General features: G+C 33.8%; 1 protein-coding gene across 1 annotated transcript in view; it reads left to right on the top strand.

Annotated features, from left to right (window-relative positions):
- The window catches only part of LOC138702947 (dual 3',5'-cyclic-AMP and -GMP phosphodiesterase 11A-like), a 434,576-nt gene extending 410,864 nt beyond the window's left edge, over positions 1-23,712 (top strand). The window contains exon 19 of the mRNA XM_069830369.1: positions 4,323-23,712. Coding sequence (XP_069686470.1) covers positions 4,323-4,463 — 141 coding nt within the window. The 3' untranslated portion in view covers positions 4,464-23,712. The remainder of the gene's footprint in view (positions 1-4,322) is intronic.
- Positions 23,713-24,418: the final 706 nt, after the last annotated feature.

The raw sequence follows: 24,418 nt of genomic DNA, 5'->3' as shown, positions 1-24,418 counted from the left end.
GGAAAGTATCTGTTTCAACTAGACATTTGTCCGAAGTAATGAGCATGAAAAATGTATTCATTCGGCTTGTGCAACGAACAGTCGCATATTTCGTATATTACTTTCTCAATCTACATGCACACAAACGGCACAATACATAAAGGAGCTTGTATTTTGCTTTAAAGTTGTAAGAGTTGTCGTTCTGACAATAAGTGCTGCTATCTCCCGACAGCCTACGAAAGCTGCATTTGAATTTTATGAACTAAAATGTTGCGCTTGGTACTTGGTAGCATTCTGATGACGATTCTGTGCTCAAATGTTTTTCATGAGGGTAAATCGCAATATAGAGAGCTCCGCCCACGACCCCTTCCACTTTTGGACTTTCTGTATAAATAGGTATGCTTGTATTTATTCATTTTATTTATTAAATGCATATAAATAAGCCTTATATGTATACCCCCTCAGGTATACACGGTTTTAAACTTTAAAGTAAAGTATGTTTAACTCCTCTTCGATATCCATTGTGCACCACCATATTTTCAAACCACCAGCCGCCACTGTGATCTATAGTCCCAACGCTGTTATTTCCGGCGTGACTCCGCCTCTTTGCTTACGTCTTAGAAAGCGAAGGCTCTATAAAGTCTAGGTAGGTAGTATCGATCGTCATTTTTGTTGTTAAGTTGCCGAGCTACCATGCGAGGAATCTATTTGCCACACCGTTAAACATTATCATGTCGTAGCTCCTATGATAATAAATCAAACGCAATGTAATTCAGCAAATAATTGAGCGGCAAATACCGTCTTCGTGTGCTTTTCGCGAACACCAACGAAAGAGCTAAAATGGCGGGCGATTATATTAAGTATTTATCGAGCCTTAAGAAATGAATAACTTCTTCATAAGCGAATCACAAGACGCACACGTTTAAATGTAGCCGACCTGCAACGTGATTGGCTGCCGGAAATTAGAGGGACGGGACTATAGTTTGTAATATTCCAATTTAATCCTCACTTTGAATGCTCGGCTCAGAAGTGCTCCATATTTAATTCTCGGGTATATAAGTCGCGAATGCTGCTTTCATTTTTATGGGATGATGTTATTTGTAAAAGAAAAAGAAAAATCAGAAACCATAGTGGCAAGCGAATCTATGTAGAGACAGAAGTGTTAATGGTGCATCGAACTTACGGAAGATTTTGAAAAATCAAGAAATCAGTAGTCAATATAAAAATTCATTAGAATACGTTCTACATATTTCGAGTACTTGCTTGATGTAATTGAGCCAAGTGTTGCAAAAGAAGACACTATGTTCAGTTTTATAAAAATCTGTTATATAGAAGACAATTTATTAATTTTCTCGAAAACCACTCTCATAAACGAGTAGTTTCTCTTACAGAAACGTAATCAGAGTTTGTACACAAAAAGCATATGCTACCTGTAACCCCTGTACAAAGTTTAATACAAATCTGTTATATAGGAGAGAGGTTGTTAATTTTATCTAAATACATCCCTATAAAGGAGTAGTTCCTCCTATAGAAACATAGTCAGAATTTGCATACAAAAAATGTATGCTACCTGTAACTCCTGTACAAAGTTTAATACAAATCTCTTATGCAGGAGAGAAGTTATTTATTTTATTTAAATTCACCCCTTGTAGAAACTTAATCAGAGTTTGTACTTAAAATATATATGCTACCTGTAACTCTTTTACAAAGTTTAATACAAATCTGTTACACAGAAGAGAAGTTATTAATTTGTCCAACTAGATTTGCGTTCTGACCCACTGTGTGATGCAAGGTGTGCTCACCGCACTGCTCACTGTAACATTCAAAGGGATTCGCGAAAAAAACGACAACTGAGTGGAGCACTCATGCTCGCATTGAGCAGCTCCGCTCCACGCTCGTTTTCCTACACTGACTAGGGAATGCTCGTTTTACGTTACAATGCTTGGCTCAAGTCAGTTGCCGGTTTAAATAAAAAATTTTACAATAGGTTAAGCTATGGTAATCAGATAGGAAAACCTTACGATCCAGGTAGCTGTGACAACTTTTATGATCCAACTTGCAGTGACACATCTTATGATCCAGCTTGCAGTGACAAATATTTTTTGTTCAGTGGGTACTCAGGGTACTTTGGACAAAGTACAGTAGATAGTTGTGAGAAATCCTGATAAAGTTGGTGAAATTTTAACGAGATTTGTACATTTTAAAAGCTGATATGAATACATAGCCTTGAGACTGAATTTCATTCATAAAAGTCAACAGGGAAAATCTTAAAGAACAGATCATAGAAGCTCCGCCCACTATCCCCTCCACTTTTTCCCTACTAGTTCACCAGACACTCTAGCGGGAAAGAGTGGAAGTAGAGGTTTGGGTGAGGTGACACCTAGCGGACAAAAGTGGAACTGAAAGCGCCATCTACTAAACAAAATTATAACTCCGTCTGTCTCCCTGCCTACCTCGCCCCCGCACTCTCTCACTCTTTTCCAGGCACCACCTCTCTAGCTTTTCTTCCTTTCCTGGAGAACTTCGAGCAAATAGGAACTCACATCGAGAGCATGGATATTTGTTTTTTTTCTTCAAACGTGGTAACCACATTGCCTAGAAGGTTCTGCTTTTCTCCGCCTGGTTTATATGTAGAGATGACAGTACGATACCACACAACATTCCGAAAAATTGAAAGAAATAACGAAAACATGTATGTGAAATACACGCACTGTAGTACGTCTGTGAGATCGTTTCAAACAAACTAAACTGAATATCACTTGAGAAAATATTGAGATAACCAACGTGACCTTCTCTTAACGCAGGTCTTGCCTGAGCTGAAAGGTAGACAAAGCAATGGAGGAATTGGCTTGAAGATAAGATAAATAGAGAAGGGTGAAAATAGGGAGTAGTCTAGCATACGGTCCATAAAAGTAAGGATTAATCAAAATAGGGCTAAAGGGGTTAGGTACAGCTTACAGCAGTAAAATTTTGGAAATATTCAACATTTTTTTTCCTCCTTTACTGTATCTTGTACAACAATGAAAATTAGTATATGTAAAACACTGTCTTTCTGCTATATGAAAAAAATATATTTACGATTAAAAAAAATTATTTATGTTTTTTTTTTTTTTTTCAAAATTCAAAATGGTGGCAGTTCACTATGCAGTGATGAAGCATTTTCCTCATAACTCAAACACTATCCAACATTCTGTGATGAAATTTTTGTGTGTATTTATCCACGTCATATCTAGAATATAATGCAAAATCATTTCTCTATCTTTGATAGATTGTCTGATAAAAATAAATTTATTTTAAGTAAAGTTAATCAGTGATGACAATATAATAATTTAAAATTCTTTCTTATATTTTTTGCAATGTGGATTGTTGTAGTAATAGTTATATTAATTATTTAGACTTGAATAGCTTATATTATAGAGCCTGACATTGAACATGTTAATGAGATTTATAGAATCTTTAAGTATTATTTATAAAAGTTTTCTTTATCTCTACAGTGAAAATGCAGTGTTTTGGTATTATTAAACTATATAAATTAAAAATGTAAACGGAGTTTAATCGCTAAAGTAATAAATTAATACAGCTTTTACTTGTTCTACACATTTCCTTAACTGAAATATTTAATTCAATTTTATTATTAACAAAATGATCAAATATCAGTATTTTCTTCTAACACAAAATAAAAAAATATATTATTTATTAAGGAATGTAGTTAGCAATTATGATATTGTAAACATGAGTTTTAGCAATAAAATAAAAGAGAGCAAACATGAAAAATTTAACAAGTTTATGAGTTATGAGGGAAATTCTTCATCACTGGACAGCAGGGGCGTATTTTGCGGGCTACCGGGGCTACCGGTGGTAGCCCAAGGAAATTACAAAAGAAAAAGTTTATAATATAACATAATGTAATAATTTTGTATTATTAGTTTTACCATAGTAATTAAAATTAAAGTAATTGTTAGATATATTTTGTGTAATAATAGGGTCAGCGGTAGCCCAAACCCTTTAACCAGTATACGCCTCTGCTGCACAGTGAACTGCAATCATTTTGAATTTGGAAAAAAAAAATATATATATAAATAATTTTTTTGAAATATTAAAAATATTTTTTCATACAGCAGAAGGACAGTGTCTTACACAAACCAATTTTCATTATTGTACAAGATACAGTAATGGAGGGAAGAAATTTTGAATATTTCCAAAAATTTTACTACTGTGCTGTACCTAACCCCTTAAAGATATAGAAGAACAAAATTTACAAAACGTGTACATTTTCAATGTTGGAAGGTGTAAAATAAAAATACTGCATAATTATAATAATCTTCTATGTCTTGTGTTTCCAGTCTCTTGGCCAGATGAATCCGAAATTAAGCGTAATGACAGACGGAGCTCTGGATAACATGGCACATTGGGCCAAACTTGCGTCTGATGCCAACAACCACAATGGTATTGCCAACGGTCATAGTGACGACGAGCCGATATGAAGTCAGGCGATCAGCTCAGCCGCATCATTCCAAGCTACAGCTCTGCTGATTCAACTCTACGGGACTTGCTCGACAGGGGGCGCATAGGCCCGGTTTAGATTATTTATTTTCTTAAAAGAAATAAGATTCTGATGATTGTCGCACTATAAAACCAAGACTGCTAAGGTAGGAGCTCAACTTGAGATAGACCTCAAGTCAGAGAAGTTGAATTAAACTGGGTTATGACGTACTGTAGCAGAATTATGTCCCTTCTAGCTGCCTGCCATGTTCTCATAGATTCGATCTGAGTTGAGGGAAATTCTTGAATTACAAACAAGCTTACACAGCCTGGCTTCTGTTCTGGAAAAAAAAATTTAATTAATTAAAGCTAGCGTGTAATATAAACAGGGCTCAATATCTTACTTATTGTCAATTAAACACGATCTTGCTTGAGAATTTTGAATTAATGGTATTATATACTATTACATGAATTCATGACTTATTATTCTGAACTTACTTACTTACTTACTTACTTACTTACAAATGGCTTTTAAGGAACCCGAAGGTTCATTGCCGCCCTCACATAAGCCTGCCATCGGTCCCTATCCTGTGCAAGATTAATCCAGTCTCTATCATCACACCCCACCTCCCTCAAATTCATTTTAATATTATCCTCCCATCTACGTCTCGGCCTCCCTAAAGGTCTTTTTCCCTCCGGTCTCCCAACTAACACTCTATATGCATTTCTGGATTCGCCCATACGTGCTACATGCCCCGCCCATCTCAAACGTCTGGATTTTAAGTTCCTAATTATGTCAGGTGAAGCATACAATGCGTGCAGTTCTGTGTTGTGTAACTTTCTCCATTCTCCTGTAACTTCATCCCGCTTAGCCCCAAATATTTTCCTAAGCACCTTATTCTCAAACACCCTTAACCTATGTTCCTCTCTCAGTGTGAGAGTCCAAGTTTCACAACCATACAGAAGAACCGGTAATATAACTGTTTTATAAATTCTAACTTTCAGATTTTTGGACAGCAGACTGGATGATAAGAGCTTCTCAACCGAATAATAACACGCATTTCCCATATTTATTCTGCGTTTAATTTCCTCCCGAGTGTCATTTATATTTGTTACTGTTGCTCCAAGATATTTGAATTTTTCCACCTCTTCGAAGGATAAATCTCCAATTTTTATATTTCCATTTCGTAGAATATTCTGTTCACGAGACATAATCATATACTTTGTCTTTTCGGGATTTACTTCCAAACCGATCGCTTTACTTGCTTCAAGTAAAATTTCCATTATTCTGAATTTTACTATAATTAGGTATTCTTCCATTGATATAATTTAATACTAATCGAACTCGTATGATGTGGTTTGATAGGAAGAAACGAGAATTATACTAGAGAACTGTGTATAGGGTCCTAGTATCTGAAACTGATGCAGTACCAGCAGTGGCGGTTCCTCGGGGGAGGGAAGGGAGGAACGTCCTCCTCACATTTTTCTTCTTTTGAAAGTAAATGCCAAATAAAATATGTGCCTTGAAATTCGAGGAAGATTCGATAATTTTTATGTTCACAGCTATAAGCAAGCCTCGGTTGATCGAGTTTTAAACGACGTGCCCTCATATGCTGCTAGAAAACTTTCCTCCTTTACTGCAGTTAACAAACATAGACAACAGCACACTAGCTGCCAGAGAAAGAAGCAGAGTTTTAAAGCAAGTAAATGAACGGATAGGGAGGAGATCCTCCTCTGAATCAGTTATGGGCGGGAAATGGAAACCAACTGGTCGTGCAGCAAGCTCGCTACTGCTGCCATCTAACGATCTTGCATTCAACCAGACTATAACACATCTAGGAGGAGGAACAATAAAAACAGTTTTAACGCAACACTGTGAAAGACACCATATAAACTTTGTTTTAATTATAAATCAAAAGTATTATTCATTTCACTTTATGTAGGCTACTATTCACTGTTTGAAACTTTCAAGGATATTTGAAAGTTAAAGTCGGGTTTATATAAAACAAAGAGGAAGTACGATGAAAGAGTAATGGAACGGAGAAAAATTCTCTCCGGCGCCGGGATTTGAACCCGGGTTTTCAGCTCTACGTGCTGATGCGTTATCCACTAAGCCACACCGGATACAACTCTGACGCCGGTTAGAATCGTCTCAGATTAAGCTCCAACTCTTGGGTTCCCTCTAGTGGCCGCCCTCTGCACTACGTCATAGATGTCTATGAACGCAGGACCGAAGTCCACACATCAGCACGTAGAGCTGAAAACCCGGGTTCAAATCCTGGCGCCGGAGAGAATTTTTCTCCATTCCATTACTCTTTCATCGTATGATGACGCAGAATATCTGCATGGAAATATCATATGTATTTCGGTACATTAAAATAATATATAAAAGAGGAAGTAGTTGTACAGTAGTTACGCAGATCTTTTTGGCCCCCCGAAATTCACTTCCATTCATTGTGTACTAGATAGGGCAACAGCCAAGTTGTCAGTTTTGTACAAATATATTTGAAATTGAAAGTAGGTACTCCAAACTACATCATTTTTAACATAAAAAATTAATCGTCCACCGGCAGCTTTGAACAATAATTGTAGTATGACTTTACAAGAACTGACATTCTTCAAAAGCATGTGATACTTAACTTGTAAAATGTACATGTGGCAACACAGACCACGTGGGTGGGTGCAGTGTTCTCGCTTTCCTAACAGATTATTTCCCATTCCCATTTCCGTAAAATGGTTTCGGTTATGTGTTAGTAGCTATAGTCTCTTCCAACACGTGTGATTCTGTAGTGTGCGCGAGAAATGCTGCGAGGTTGTGAATTTCCTTGTAATTGTTATTTGTGCAATTATTAAACAATGAATGGAAGTGAAAACGTAATATATTTTGGAAAATTTAGGAAACTCAGTTTACAAGAATAGAAGGGAAGGCCAACCCCAACACAACCTGGTCTTACATGTATGCTTGTAGGCTAATTTGTAGCATGTTTCATTCAAGAAGCTGTCATTTCGTGCTGTTAACTTCTTTCCTCCTCTTAAGAAATATGCAGGAGCCGCCACTAAGTACCAGTATGTTAAGTTGAAACTGGAAAAACAAAAATTAATGAAAATTACTAGAAATGATTGTATTTTAACACTAAAAATTAAATTGGTAATTCTGAATTTGAACAAGTGTCAGAATTGTGTTATCTTGGCTGTAAAATTACAAATTAAAATTAAATTGAATATGAAATTCAGAAAGAATATCGAATACCAATAAATGCTTCTTAGCACTTAATCAATTTTCATTTCCAAAATTTTGTCTAAAACAACTAAATTCGGAATATGTATTATATATCTTTCTCGTGTTAAACTCTATCTAACAATGAACCAACATGATTACAAAGAAGAGCTAGACACAATCAAATACATAGCACAAGAAAATGGATACAACCCCAACGTAATACTTACTTACTTACAAATGGCTTTTAAGGAACCTGAAGGTCCATTGCCGCCCTCACATAAGCCCGCCATCGGTCCCTATCCTGTGCAAGATTAATCCAGTCTCTATCATCATATCCCACCTCCCTCAAATCCATTTTAATATTATCCTCCCATCTACATCTCGGCCTCCCTAAAGGTCTTTTTCCCTCCGGTCTCCCAACTAACACTCTATATGCATTTCTGGATTCGCCCATACGTGCTACATGCCCTGCCCATCTCAAACGTCTGGATTTAATGTTCCTAATTATGTCAGGTGAAGAATACAATGCGTGCAGTTCTGCGTTGTGTAACTTTCTCCATTCTCCTGTAACTTCATCCCGCTTAGCCCAAATATTTTCCTAAGCACCTTATTCTCAAACACCCTTAACCTATGTTCCTCTCTCAGAGTGAGAGTCCAAGTTTCACAACCATACAGAAGAACCGGTAATATAACTGTTTTATAACGTAATAGACAACATAATACGAAAGACAAAACATTATCACAAAAAACATAAGAATACAACACAAACACAAGAACACAAAAAATAAATCACACTAACATACGAAAACAAAAACACACACAAGATTGCAACCTCATTCAAGAAATTAAATGAGGGGCTTAGAACAAAAAGCAGGTAAGTGACATTATTAAAAAAAAATGAGTTAAGTGCGTGTTGTGATAGCTCAAAAGGATATTTGTTTGAGATAAAATCAGGAAAGTGATCACACTGTACAGTGCTGCTATATGGGCATCATTTCACCAAACTGGTGTATAATATTCCATTGCATGTAGAACTTTAACTGTAATTTTCTCAAAACTAGGTTTCCGTCACTTACCTGCTTTTTGTTCTAAGCCCCTCAAATTACAACATCGCATACAGAACAAATAATACTCTACAAAAACATCTCAACACACAAACAAACAAATACAACTACACAGGCGTATACAAACTCAAATGTAACACCTGCAACAACTTCTTCCTAGGACAGACAGGCAGATCATTTCAAACACTTTACAAAGAACACATCACAGCCATAACAAAATTACAAAACACTTCCACATATGCAGAACACATCACAAATGCTAACCACATATACAGAGACATCAACACAGACATGTAAATTCTACACATCCAACCAAAAAGCCAGAAACTAAACACACTAGAACAATACGAAATATACAGATACACAAAAACACATCCAAATGAAATTCTCAACACACAACTCAATTTCAGAGCACACACACACTTTAACTCCACAGTACACAACACAAACACACCCTCACAGGAAACAAAACAAAAGACACCAAGACCAGCAACAACCAGTTCTGAAGAAAGCCAGTAACAGGCCGAAACATGTTAACCAAGTATGATAGAATTTAACACGAGGAAGACATATAATACATATTCCGAAGTGATATAGTGTTAAAAGTTGTGTAATCAAGATGTACAACTAAATTGTTCTTGTCAAGTAAAACTGAGTTCTTGGCAATAAAGCCATTAACTCTCTTGCTCTTCAATAAGGAGAGTGATGTAGCAAAAATTGTAACTTTTTTAACGTAGGCACCATATTTTTATGTTATGGCGGTTATATCACCTACACGCAACCCCCAAACTATTTGGAGGACCACACCTGCTATTGGTTAGCGGGTCCATATCACCTAGTCGTGAGGATTGTCAGAGAACTCCACCGACCATATCCCCTTTTTACCACTTAGGGGACACTCATGTATGCCATGGCAGTCAACATGCTGAAATGACATTTCCTCCATTTTTGATGGAACAATTATACCGCTGTGACTCGATCCCCAGAGCCTTGTTTGTTGAAAACAGATTGCAGCACAGGAACATGAAGATGGGATTTTGAGTAGGAGAGGTTATGGAATGCACTTCACTACTCGTTCCAACCCAGAAGAACTAAATTAAGATGCTATAAAGCTGTTATCCAACCTGAATTTTGTTATGGTAGAATTCTATGTCACATTTATTCGATAGCTAGAGGAATGGGAAGGCATACCGAAATATTCAATTGGGTTTTATTAAACATTAAACCCACCCGTGACAACATTCAAGTTTGCAGTGATTACATTCTTCAGCATTTTTCTGAAATCGAATTAGAACAAGATGAACTGTTTGTTGAGCCCACTTTTCCCTGCAGTACACAACAGATGGAAAAATTACTCACTGGAGAAAAAATTCCGTATCAGTGTCGAACAGATAGACTGAAATATTCAAAACCTCACCTCAATTCATCTCGCCAAAAAAATGGTAATCGTGTAAAATCTTTACTTGTTCTACCAGCGAATAGGGATTATAAAGAATGGACACTGAGCGAATTTTCCTGTGTTTTGTTTCTCTGTGCGCCAGCGTATAGTTCCACTTTCAAGCGCTAGAGGTTAGTGTAATCGAGCATACGCTAAGATAATAATTGAGAATAGAGTTGAGACATAGGATCCAAACATCGCCTACCTTATTGCATAATCCAGTAAGGCTTTGCTTCAAATTAATTCAAGTGAACAGCTTTTCCTTATTTCTCAATGACAAACTAGTTGTAATAATAATATTTTATATTTCAGATATCATAAATTATATTATAAAATAATATAATACATTATAAAATTAAGTATGGAATTCGTTTAATATTTGTATATAATATAATATAGGTATATGGTTTTACTTCTCGTAAGAGTTTTGTTTTTCCATTTTCAGCGCTATCAAATCATTACATATTTTAATTGTTGTTGGGGTCAATGTCTCAACTCTCATTATAAAGGAACTCTAGAGTCTAGACATTACAGTTAATGACGGATTTATTATTTTATGGACCCAATTTATTTTATTTGAATACATAATGTACCTAGATGTATTAACTATATGTGTTATATTTCCGCTATGTCGACTGCTAGCTGGTGTGATGTCAGCGCAAACTCTAGGGAGAAAGCAGAATCTCACGCTTTAGCTGGCTTGAAGGTCATTGAAATCAGTCCGGCTACATCAAAGGTACCGACGCGAAGTGTCCATTCTTTATAATCCCTATTCGCTGGTTCTACATCTTATAGTTTCATGTAAGATCTATGGAATACCGGTACAGTAAATGAAATGAAATGAAAATGACGTTTCCTACAAAAATATTCACAAATTGGTAGAATATTGTCTCTGTTTGCCAGGAACTAATGCTCTGGCTGAACGTGTGTTTTCTTTGGTGAATAATACATGGTTCAGTGATAAAACTCAATTACAGTGTTGAAACTTTGAAATTTATGTTGATTACTAAATATAATTTTAACCAATCTTTCATGGAATTTTATAAGAATATCCAGGAAAACGAAGTATTATTAAAATCAATCCACTTTTCAAAAAAGTGTAGAAAACAAAATAGAAATGAAGATTGTAGAGTGAGTACTTTTGCAGCTTTTTCTTTAAAATCATGTTGTTTTACTTACACTTTTTTTTTAATGTCCTGATTTTGAATTTGGAAAAAATGGTCACCTTGTTTTAGCACTCATTTATATTACCGCATACATATTTTTATTGACACTGAATTGCTAGCTGTTGATGCTGCTCTTCAGTGTGTTACTCAAATTTGTGAAAAATCTATTTGCATACTTACCGACTCCAAAGGGGCTATATTTAGTATAATTAAATATGTACAGTACCAAACCTATACACACATAGAATTATTCCAATTCAGAAACAACTAAGTAAACGAAAAGAACTCCAAAAGGAAATAACATTTCAATGGATACCTAGTCATTGTGGTGTACCTGGAAACGAGAAAGTCGATAATATTGCAAAACAGGCAACATATTTGCAACCACGACCTCTTCAAGTGATATCCCTATCCAATGCTTTTGCTTCAGTGAAGTCTCATTTTATAAACCTATGGATCAACAATTGGGTCTCCTCTGACAAAGGAAAAATTTTACAGTCTGTACAAAAGAAACCAAATGACCTGGAAATGTACAAAAACTTGCCCAGACATGTTCAAACATTTTTAACAAGAGTCAGAACAGGTCACATTGTCACACAATTGTACCTACACCGATTTCACATTTCTGATAATCCTACTTGTCTGTGGTGTAATAATCATGATGAAGATCTGGAACACATTCTTCTATACTGTCCATCCATAAACCACAAAAGAAGTAAATTAAAATCATCAGTACCAGTTGCAGAAGACACAGCCCTGCAGTATATACTGACTACACCCCAACTCTGGCTACTAGCAACAGGCGTCTATAATGAACACCGATCAAAATGCCCCTCATTTCTCGTGAAAAACAAAAACTGAATAGACTATAGTGGACTTTATGTTGTCAGCAAACAGCTGGATACATTAAGAAGATTGATTGATACATATTTTTAGCATATTGGTTGTTCTAATCACTTTGGTACTGGTGCATACATTTCTATCTTAGCTTTTTTTTAACTGTACTAATATTTATTTGACAAGGTTTTTGTCACGAAGGAGTCTCTTTGCATGTCAATGTCTAGGTTTGGTTTGAAATCTTCACAAGAATGAGGGCAGAAAAAAACTTTGGACCTCAGTATTTGAAAGTTAAACATGATATGCTTATTATGAGTATTACAATAATGATGATCATGAATTTGTACTCATTACCATAGTAATAATAATGATAACTATATAATTATTTTCATCATAAGCATCTTTACCGCCACTCGCCATCTTCATCATCATCATCATCATCATCCTCCTCCTCTTCATGCTCATTAATATTCATTTCCAGTAAGTTTTTGAGAAAAGTTACTCATTTGAGTCTCTTTATTATAGGCCTATTAGTTTTTACGTGGGCCAGTTTCTATTTTATTACGTGTCTGATAGGGTATTATCTTCACGTCATTCTGAATAATTTTTTCCATCTCTAGCAGGTACAGTCAGAAGACCCGTGCATTGGATTTTAGAGAAAATTATGATAATATAACATCTGTACCGTATATGTATAATATTACCCAATAAATTCATCTATCTACTTGTAGTCATTACAAGACAGAGTGTGCACTGTTTACTGTACAATAGTATACATTTCTTTAATCTATTTTTCACTATTTTTTACTGTTTTGTATACTATCATATAATTCAACTTCTAAATATGGTAACTTGTACTGCCAATACTAAAATTCTTTTTCGAAACAAAATTTTTGATATTGCAAATGTATAATTACATTGAATTACTACATTTTTTTTGTTTTCAAACTTATAAATGAAAACAGACAACCCCTTTGCAAGTAACATCAGAAAAGCTTTGCCTTCTTTGAGGAAAAGAACGGCAGCTTTACCAAAGTTGTCACTGAAATTACAATAATGTGATATGGATCGAATGCAGCTCTTGACTAATTTTTGAGTGTGGGAGCTGAACCCCTTTCATCTTCCATTGCTCACATTTCTAACTTAGATCAGTGTTGACTATGACTTACAGATCATTACGGTACCGGTATGCACTTTATGAATGTGACTTACATAATAAACCTCTATGTTAATAATTTTGGCCTACTCTTTCCACGTAGAGCAAATAATGACTATTGCAATCCCATGTTCGATTGTTTTGATGTTTCTGTGTCAATACTGACGTTTTGAAACTTACCTAATGTACCTTAATTACCGGTACTTTGAGTGTTTTGAGGTTAGGTGGCCAAAGCAACGAATACCGGTATGATTACAAATGTGAATTATAAGAAAGAAAACTGAAGTTTAAATATTGTAACATAATAACATTCTTTTTATTTATTTCATAGTAATAGAGGCATTCTTCTCTATGTTTTGCAAACATTAGAGTGTAATACATATTTTAAGCTAGTACTTAAAGAAAACTTAAACTGTTGAAGTCAACTACACTTTATTCAAGCCTTCCAACCAAATAAAAGTGCAATAAACTATGAATATTATAGTACGATATTGTAGCTAATAACATTAGTTAATAAACTCGTGTTAAATCTATTGGTACCAGTAATAATAAAAATCTACATACTAAGAAGCACACAGATATCTAAAATAATCAACTTTCTCAAAATTAATTAATTTGAACACTAGTAAAATAGTTTCTTTTTTATATTTAATGTTACAGCTATGCCAGTTTGATTTCATTCATGAGTTTTAATAATAGCAGTACTGTAACAGTATGAAAATTTCTATAATTTTGAAAATTAACTTTCAGCATTACCGTAAGCTAATACATTCCAGCATTCTTAACAGATTTATAATTTCACAGGTAGTACATAAGAAAATACAGATTAATTTAAGCATTTTTAATACTGGTAGTTTTATTTAGTGCTTTGAAATAGGCGATGTTATTCCGAGCTCATAAGACTGATTTTTCATCATGTTTACATTTAAGATTGAACCGTCTTGAAGCCAGAACTGTGTAAGCAAGTGAACTCATTTTATTAATAGCATTTTTTTTATCTGTAGCTACAAAATTAAAAGGGTTTCGAAGTGGGTAGAGAATATTTCTTTAATTTTAGCATTCAACATAGATGTGGTAATTTGTTTCTATTAGATTATAAGATATATATGCACAAACACATTTCATCTTTAGTTACAAGCGATTGAAATTGTTCTTAGAAGTCATTAGAATTGTTATTATGAGAATGACATTCAATGAAGAGAAATATAAGTAATTTAGGCACTTTGTAAGGATATATAGAAATGTACTTATAAGAAGAAGAAGAAAATTTGTAGTTTTGTAGCCGTGTGTTGAGTTCTAATTTCCCTTCACACAATTGCAAACCTACAACAATTGTCACAGGAACGTGTTGAAAGGAAATGTATAAAGTAAAAATCTACTAATTTTTTTTTTAAGAAATGTTAAAATCAAGATATAAATATGAAAACAAAAGTGCTAATGGACATATATTTCAGAGTATGGCTGCAAATATTTTTAAGATTGCTACATATACATTTATAAATTATAATGCACAAAACTGTATAGCATAGCAGTAGATATAAGAAATTCTGATTACGAAGAATATTGAAATGAAAAATTCAAAATAAATAATCCAATACAAAATTACTTACATAAAAATACAAATTTTGGACTTCTGTATTGCTTTCCTAATAATCTGGCAGTGAAAAACCCCCTATGCATTTTCAGAACAATATATTATACATTAAATTTAGTGTTCATTACATTGCTTGTTGTAGATTATTTGAAACATAAATTCCTAAATTTCAAAACTCTTTACATATTATACCGTAACATAAATAGCCAGAAATCTAATTTATAGTTTTGGATAAATCTCATCATTTGTATATTGAAAAAAAATCTATATTCTAATATTAAAATGTTAAGAAATGCATTATTCCTGAAATGTCAGATGTTTCTGAATGAAAATGTGCAATACATACCGATACTTTAGACATTTTTTGTAATTGGATTAAGAGCATTACATAGCATCATGATTTTTATGTTACATGTTTAATAAGAACATTTCAGGAAGCATATTTTAGGGCGGCTAGAAATTTGTCTTCAAAAGGGACTGCATTTAAGCTTCTGAAACCCACGTAGTCAATGCACTGACCTAGGAATGACCATTATTTCAATCGATACACTGTACCAGATCAGTGCAAGAGGCCAGAGAATTTACTAAGAGACTGAGAAAGATTCGCTGTGGTATAATTGGTAGAACAGAAATACCATGTAAAAATTGTATATGTTGCTGACCACAGTTTCGTATTTGTCCTGTAAAAATACCAGAACCTTATGTGTGTACACATAACTGTAATTCACAACATAGCAGCAGAAAAATAATTTGGATTTATGTTTACAAGTATTTTCTATACAAATTTCTCAAGATGGAATCATATTTTGAGATATTTATCTAATTACAATGTGTATTTGAATTAATGTTTTTAAAAAGAGTCAATATAAATACATACTAGTCATAAATAATTTATTGAAATATGTTACAAATACGATAAAATTATGTACAGTACTTCTAAATCTATAAATAGGGACCGGATTTTTATGTAATATCAAGGTGTGAAATATGTACATATTTATGTAAGAAAAATAAGCTGAATATGAACCAAAATATATAAAATCATGAAAATATTTAATATCAATATCTGGCAGGTATAGGATAGTAAGACTCTCCAGTTGTGATTTCATAGAGCACCCAACTTTTTTACCCCACATTTGACACATTACTATTTTTCCATATGTAGTGAAAGCTTCGTCCATCGCAATCCATGATTTTATTTTTGTCGTTAGGTTTGAAGATACAGGGGCGATTTTAGTTAGTTAAAAACAATAGATAAACTCACTTGCACTTCATGACACAACAGTATTGCAAGTACTGTTTCGCTTTACTGGATTAGGAGAAAATAAGAGGAGATGTGGGACACATGCATTTTAGCTGCTCTCTGTAAGAAACAAAGTACCCACTAAAATCTCAAACTATAGGCATTTACAAACTGTTGTTTGAAAAGTGACATTTCTGTCTCATTCAGAAGGGTAGGACTATTCCAGCCGAGAACCATACTTTCTAATTGCTCGGAAAATCCCATTTCCATATAGGTCTACTAAATTTAAAGTAAAGAGGTCAAGCAATAACCTGAAATGCTATTTATTTTAATCTTTCAACATATTTCCAGTTTGTTCCTTTACTTCAGCTTCTTTTCAAAAGTCGGCTACTTTATTGCGACTCATGTCAGACTTGACACGGGTTTTCCATGGAAGGATTAGGAAGAGGGTGGGTAAGGTTGCAAATTGCATGGGAACGGCTTGTTAAGACATGTGCAGAACAATTATAGTTCGAGACAAATCACGTCGTCCTCGTCCCACTCCACCGCATGAAGGCAACGCTACTTTCTGAGTGATTTTTACAATACAAGGTCCTAGTTGTATAAGAAAAGTTGCCTTTTGTTCACTCTTATTTATAGTGGGCGGTATGGAGTGAGTGCCTCTATTACTTCCTGGAACTAAGAATGTTATGTTTCGTCCCGAAACATATCCTTTCTTGGGTAGGTAAAAAGGCTTTTTAAATCTGTGTATTTCAAATTGTAAACTTCCCCAGCAGAAGTTTTTTCTTTCTTTTTAGAGAAGTAAAAATTAATAAAACCCCTAAATATGTAGATTTATGTAATACCAAGCCATAATAATTATGTAATGTGGGGTAAATATGTAAAAATATGTAGTATCAAATTTTAATATATTAATAGTAATTACAAGATTCGCAAAGATTTGTTATTTATACACGGTTAGGTTGAAAGGAATATAATATGTAATTCAGGGGCGTATTTTGCGGGCTACCGGGGCTACCGGCGGTAGCCCAAGGAAATTACAAAAGAAAAAGTTTATAATATAACATAATGTAATAATTTTGTATTATTAGTTTTACCACAGTAATTAAAATTAAAGTAATTTTTAGATATATTTTGTGTAATAATAGGGTCAGCGGTAGCCCAAACCCTTTAACCAGTATACGCCACTCATGTAATTACATAAAAATCCTGTCCCTATCTATAAAGATACCGTCTCATAACGACCAGATAAGATTTCTCAAACCATTACAAATATTTAGCAACAAGATCACAGTTTGGTCCAAAATTTTTTCAACCTATCACACTCTCATTACAAATTAGTGAAATTAACATAATCTTGAGGATATTTAATATCTGTAATACGTGAAAGAACAGTGCTATGACCAAAAACTGCCATAGTTTAAAAGAACTTTTCATATTTAGTTCAAAATCCTGGATATTTAACTCCATGGCAGCATTTCACAAGCAAAGAACCTTGTAGCAACAGATACATAACGTGATCTAGTTAAACCAGACATCTCTATACTGACCAATACGTCCAATTCCTGTCGTGTGATATGTATATCTTCCTTGTAGCATATACGACTGTTCCATGAATAGTGGATTACCTTCTATATCTCACATGTATATATATGAAAGAAAATCACCTAATTTAAAAATATAAACGTGCACCTGTTTGTTTTTTTAATTAAAAATTGTTAGGTATCGGTTGCCAATTTAATTAGTCAATTACGAAGGTTAAAATTACTTTTATAATAAAATCATAATCGATAACAGATTCTTTGCACGAAGATCTTCAACACCAAATGTAAATTTGTTCCTATTCAGCTAAGTAGGATGTAGAATATTACTTAAATATTCGTAATATAAATATTTTTAATTCTAGTCTATAAGTCATATTTAAATAAGCAATAGTGCCACTAATATAAGCTTATTTTTAATTCCATTAGTGTAGAATTATCTTAAGGCTGCATATTCAAACTGACTGAGTATGCCTGAGTATTAATTACTTTTAAGTACTTTTTTTCTATTCCGAATAGATAAATTTAAGAATGAATTCCTACTTTCTAACAAAACATCCTTGCAATATCAATACAGACATCTATAAAGTTCTTCTTTGAAAAATTATGAAATGCTGTTATAACTTGCAGCACTGAACTAAAGAATTTCCTTAAAATATATTGTTGTTAGTGGAACATTTCAAAATGAAAAAGCAGATATACTGCCTGAAATTATAGTTTACCTATTTACAGATTCACAAAAAATTATCCATGTTGAATCTTTCGTACACCACTTTTAACACTTGAATATAAATAATTGATTAAATGGCGATCTTACTCTTGTTAATTATTTATTTTATTTTATTTTTTATTTTAAATCCACTACCAACAGAAGCAGGCTTCCAATTACAGGTGGCTTACATAGATATATACACAAAATACATAATAAGAGAGAAAAAAAACAACAAAACAAACAACACGAACGAAAGAAAGAAAATACATAATGGTAATAGATGCTAGAATTCAATATTACAGTTAATATAGTTCCAAATGTCAATATAATGATGCAAAATTATTTAAAAACTAGAGTAAAAACATTATAATACACTTCTTCATAATTTAAATATCTAAGGAAATACAGTGCTTTTTAATATTGTATGAAATTTTTCAATTGCTAAACTGAAATCCAATTGAGAATTACAGTTTAAAGACAGAGGGTTGTAAGTATTACACATAACAAACAATGGAGATGAAAGAGTAATGGAACGGAGAAAAATTCTCTCCGGCGCCGGGATTTGAACCCGGGTTTTCAGCTCTACGTGCTGATGCTTTATCCACTAAGCCACACCGGATACAACTCCGACGCCGGTTAGAATCGTCTCAGATTAAGCTCCAACTCTTGGGTTCCCTCTAGTGGCCGCCCTCTGCACTACGTCATAGATGTCTATGAACGCAGGACCGAAGTCCACACATGTGCTGAGGTGCACTCGATATGAGTGACTAGTTGGCCGGGATCCGACGGAATAAGTGCCGTCTTAAATCACGAAGTGATTTACGCATATCATATATATTATTATTTTAATGTACCGAAGTACATATGATATTTCCATGCAGATATTCTGCGTCATCATACAATGAAAGAGTAATGGAAGGAGAATATCTGCATGGAAATATCATATGTACTTCGGTACATTAAAATAATATATATAAACAATGGAGAGTTCTACTCTGGCTACTAGGCCTACTAGGCTCTGAGGATGGTGTCAAGTAACACCGAAACAGCTGTAAGCCACACATGCTTACATAATTAACACGAGTAAGATCGCCATTTAATCAATTATTTACAAAAAATTAATTAACATTCGTGAAATGAGGCAGTTATCTGTAATGCTGAAGACTGACGGAATACAGTTGTATCCCAAACATAAAATGGCATAAAATGTTTTTCTCTTTCTTCAAGTCATGTAACTTCTGTTGTCTCATCTCATTTATAATTTAATTTTAGTAAAAGAAACAAAATTAAAAAAAAACACACAGAAAACTTAATGTGGCTTTGGAATTCTGGTTACACTTTCCATTATAATATTCAACATCTTCGGCCACACTTGGATCCTCCAGATCTGGATTCAGTGACAAGCCTGGTACTCAATGCAATATTGAAGACTACTTTTTCAAAGAATTTTTGTCCAACAAGCATACTGATAATAAGAGGGTCATTTCATAAGTCATGGCAACTATATTATATCAGCCAATAAAGCTGCAGGAATAGAAATTCACTACATGCGATTGAAGATTAGATTAGATTAGATTAGATCTTTATTAGCCGATAGAATTACAAGCATTCATGGCGTCGTCAGTACACAAGAAAAATGACATAACATACAATATAATACAAAAATAGACTTAATTGTAAATAAATTTAACACTTTAATATTACGTGACATGCAGAAAAAAGGAAAAAAATATATATATGATCTTCAGTCTCCACTGTTCTATCTAGTATCTTCTCTTTTTGCTTTTCCCTGTCTTTTCTTCAACTCTGAGTTACCTGAAACATAAATGGTCAAGGGCAGTATCAAGAAACGTTAAATACTAAAATTTTAAATTTAGATATTCATTTGTGCAAAATGGCATATGTGTTAATAAAATGTTCTTTACCTCTTTTTTTAATTTTCTTATGTTAAGTTCTTTGATTTTCTGTGGAAGTTTATTATATAAATTGCTGCCTCTATGTGATATGCTGTTAAGATTTCTGGTAAGCCTGTGGTAATTCAGATGTATGTTTTGGGATGTTCTGGTGTTATACTCATGATAGGTTGAATTTGTTTTAAAGGAATCTATGTTTTGATGAATAAAGCACACTGTTTCTAAAATACATATGCAGGGTACAGGTAAGATTTTTAGTTCTCTGAAACAGTCCGAATAGGAACTTTTTTAATGATTTTGAGTATTCTTTTCTGCAATTTGAGGACTTGTGTCACTTTTGGTGAAGATCCCCAAGTAATAATGCCATATGATAGTATTGAATGAACATATCCAAAATAGACTGATATTAAAAGTTCCATGGATGATATCTTCGCAAGGACTCGAAAAGCATAACATAAGCGACTCAGCTTCTCAGTTAGATGTTGTATATGCTTTTCCCATGTTAGACTGGAATCTATCCATATACCTAAAAATTTAGAGCATTCTACTTCCTTAATTATGGTATTACTAAGAACTATGTGAATCTGGTCAGTTGGATATTGATTGAAAGATACATAGACAGTTTTATTTACATTTAATTTAAGCTTATTATTTGCTAGCCACTTGTCTAGTTTCGTTGATGTTGCATTAATTTTCATTTGCAAGTTCTCTTCCTTATTATCACTCAGTATTATGTTTGTGTCATCTGCAAATAAGGCAGTTTTCCCTTCAGTCCTTCAGTTATATTTAATGGGAGATCATTTATGTATAGGAGAAATAATATTGGACCAAGAATTGAGCTGGAATATGCTTCGCAATGTTAGTACCAAATTGGGTCTGGGTACAGGAGGCAATGGGTAAGAGAAATTGAAAGATGAGTAAATAGAAATCATTATTTTATTATGCACAAAAGGAAACAAAGTACATTACTCACAGCTAACACCCTTCAAAATAATCCCCCAAGACTTCCACACATCTTTGCCAACGATGATACAGGCCTTGAATACCATCGGCTGTGTACGATTCGTTTATGTGTACCATCTCTCGTTGAAACACTGTTAAGATGTCCTCCCTGTTTGCAAACCGCTTCCCACCCAGCGGCTTCTTCAATTACTTCTCATAACTGACACTGACGAGCATTTCTGCCACAAAGAACTGCAATTTTCATGTATGACTGCTGTTCAACTTTACTTACATCCATCTTGGAGCACAATCTCTAGCATACTGAGGCCGTGTCTCAAAGCTGAAGTCTATACCACAATCTAGTATATACAGTCACGAAGCTTAGGCCGTGTCTCAAAGCTACATTTTCAGCTGAAGTGAACTAGATTGTTGACTAAATAGCCGGATGTGACGTCTGAAGTCATGATCCAAAGCTACATAGTCCATAGCAATCAAGTCCGTAGTAGCTAGTCAATGAAAATGCTTGCTTGATTGTTGACTTGTTCACTAAACAAACATGGATACCTCATCAGCAAATGGGGTTATGAAATCTGAAAATGCTTTGGAAGTAAAATAATGTAAATATAATTTAGAATAACACGTTAACTTTGAACACTGATATTGTTAGTACCTTCTGTAGAATGTTTTAATCATTACTGTAATATATTAAGCCCTTATCTTTTCCATATAACTCGTAATGAAACTGCATTAGGACACTGCCTTCTTAATTTAGTGCTGCACCGTAATGTCATGGTTTTTAGAAAAATAATCTATGAAGAAAGCCATGTTTCAAGCATACATGTCCAAAGCTCCCTAGTGTGTAGTTCACAAGTTATCTAGTTGCTAGTCACTAGTGTGTAGTATGGACTTGAGCTTTGAGACACGGCCTCAATATGTAATAAATATGCATCCATAGATAGTTGCTAACCACTAGGATCGCTAATATCGCCTCATTACAGACAATGTGAAATAGTACCTGTACAGTCTATTGTTCCTAGCAACCTCAACAACTCAAGCTTTGTGACTGTATATACTAGACTGTGCCTATACTACTTGCTAATAACTAGCAACTAGCTGACTTGTAAACTACACACTAGAGAGCTTTGAACATGTATGCTGGAATCATGGCCTTCTTCATGGACTATTTTTCTCAAAGCCGTGAACTTACGGTATAGCACTAAATTAAGAAGACAGTGTCCTAATGCAGTTTAATTACGAGTTATCAGCTGTCAATTTTTGGAAATTAGAATTTTATAAAAAGTTTTCCAGTAAACAGGTCAAGAAACTTAATTCTCAGGTTTATGAACTGAATGGTAATTTCCTGAGACACTAGAAAAGAAACGTAGAAAAATGTAGAATTGTAAAAGATGTTAAAAAGATATCTATGAAAATTACGTTTGGCTATCAACAATCGAAATAAATGTGGAAAAGGTAAGGGCCCGAAATATTACAATATTAAAAAAAAAAATGTAACGTAAATACCAACAATGTGAATGTTCCAAGTTAACGTTAACATTTTATTTCCAAACCATCATCAGATTTCATAACCCCGAATTGTTAATGAGGTATCCATGTTTGTTTAGTATACAAGTCAACAATCAAGCAAGCATTTTCGTTTACTAGCTACTATAATTTCTGATGTCACATCCGGCTATTTAGTCAACAATCTAGTTCACTTCAGCTGAATATGTAGCTTTGAGACAAGGCCTAATTTTTGCGTGTGCTGTCAACTAGCCACCAATGCACACAGATGTAATCTGGCAGTAGCATCCCAGTCAGTGTAAAACAGGTTTTCTAACCTATAACTTATACTGAACTAACCACATTTTCGATTATTCGGAAGATATAACATAGTTGACATGACTTATGAAATGACATTCGTATAAAATAATAACTTCTTAGCGTTATAAAAATACATAAACAACCATAGAACTTGAATAATTGAACTGTCCTTTATCAAAAGAACAGTGATATTTCGTAGGTTTCAAGTAACGTAGAAATGATATTCATCTCTGAAATACTGAATTGCAACCGATATCTATATATATAAACTGCACATAATCGCCCGTTGTGTTATACATATAAATATATACATACTTTATTAAAATTATCTTACTTTTTATACTAGACCAAAATATGTGTTCTGTATGTTAAGACTCCTAATGTAGAAGATGACTTCATGATAACAGTGTTGCCTGATTCTTGTTGGGTCAAGAATGCTGCATTCGGGAATATCAATGTGGCAGATCCAGTTAATTGCATTATGTTGTGTTGTTCTTCCTTTTGCTATCGTATAGACTGTATGTATGTCTTTATAAATTATAAATTGTTGAAGTAGCTGTAATATCTTATGTCTGAAGAAATATAATTTAGTAATAACAGCAAACTTTACTTATATTATAAATATGTTCCTAATGTCCATCCTGTCTTTTTCATTTAACTTATTTTGTTCTGTGTATGAAGAAATGTAACTTAAAATTAACACAAAAACTTTATCTCAAAGTAAATGTCTACAGTAGAAGTTTTTCTTTTTAATTTCTTATGAGAAATTAGATTTTAAATATTTTTTAGCTAAGAAAAATTAACTACAAATGCAGTGGCATATGCTGAACCTGGAGTTTGGGTGTTCTGTTAAAAATATATAGTTAGTCTATCTCGCACAATTATTATAGGCCTAAGTGAAATATCGGGTCAACATCAACTGCCATTTTTAATGTTTAATTTAGTATTGTTTATATTTAATTACTAGGCAGTGGATATTGATGACCTAAAAATCTACTTAAAATGATCATTAAAATGCCCTTAAACTAATGGAAAAATGACATAAAATTAAAAGAAAATGACATTTAAATATTATTTAAAGTACTCGCACCACAACTTCTTAAAAATTAATCACCTTGTTTCAATGACTGCCCTGCAAATGCCGGAGAAAGGAGGCAACTAGAAATAACGTTATTTAAAATTGCATTATTTATGATCAAACAATAAGCATGGCCAGCAAAATACCCTGTTTGAAGTTTCACAACCCGCTAACCATTCTACATTTTCATATTGTGAAAGATTTGCGATACTAAAGTAGAACTACTTCCTCT

Source organism: Periplaneta americana, chromosome 7, assembly GCF_040183065.1.
Source record: "Periplaneta americana isolate PAMFEO1 chromosome 7, P.americana_PAMFEO1_priV1, whole genome shotgun sequence".
Classification (NCBI taxonomy): domain Eukaryota; kingdom Metazoa; phylum Arthropoda; class Insecta; order Blattodea; family Blattidae; genus Periplaneta; species Periplaneta americana.
Note: the sequence above shows the minus strand (reverse complement) of the source record. Positions and strands in the feature narration are given on the sequence as shown.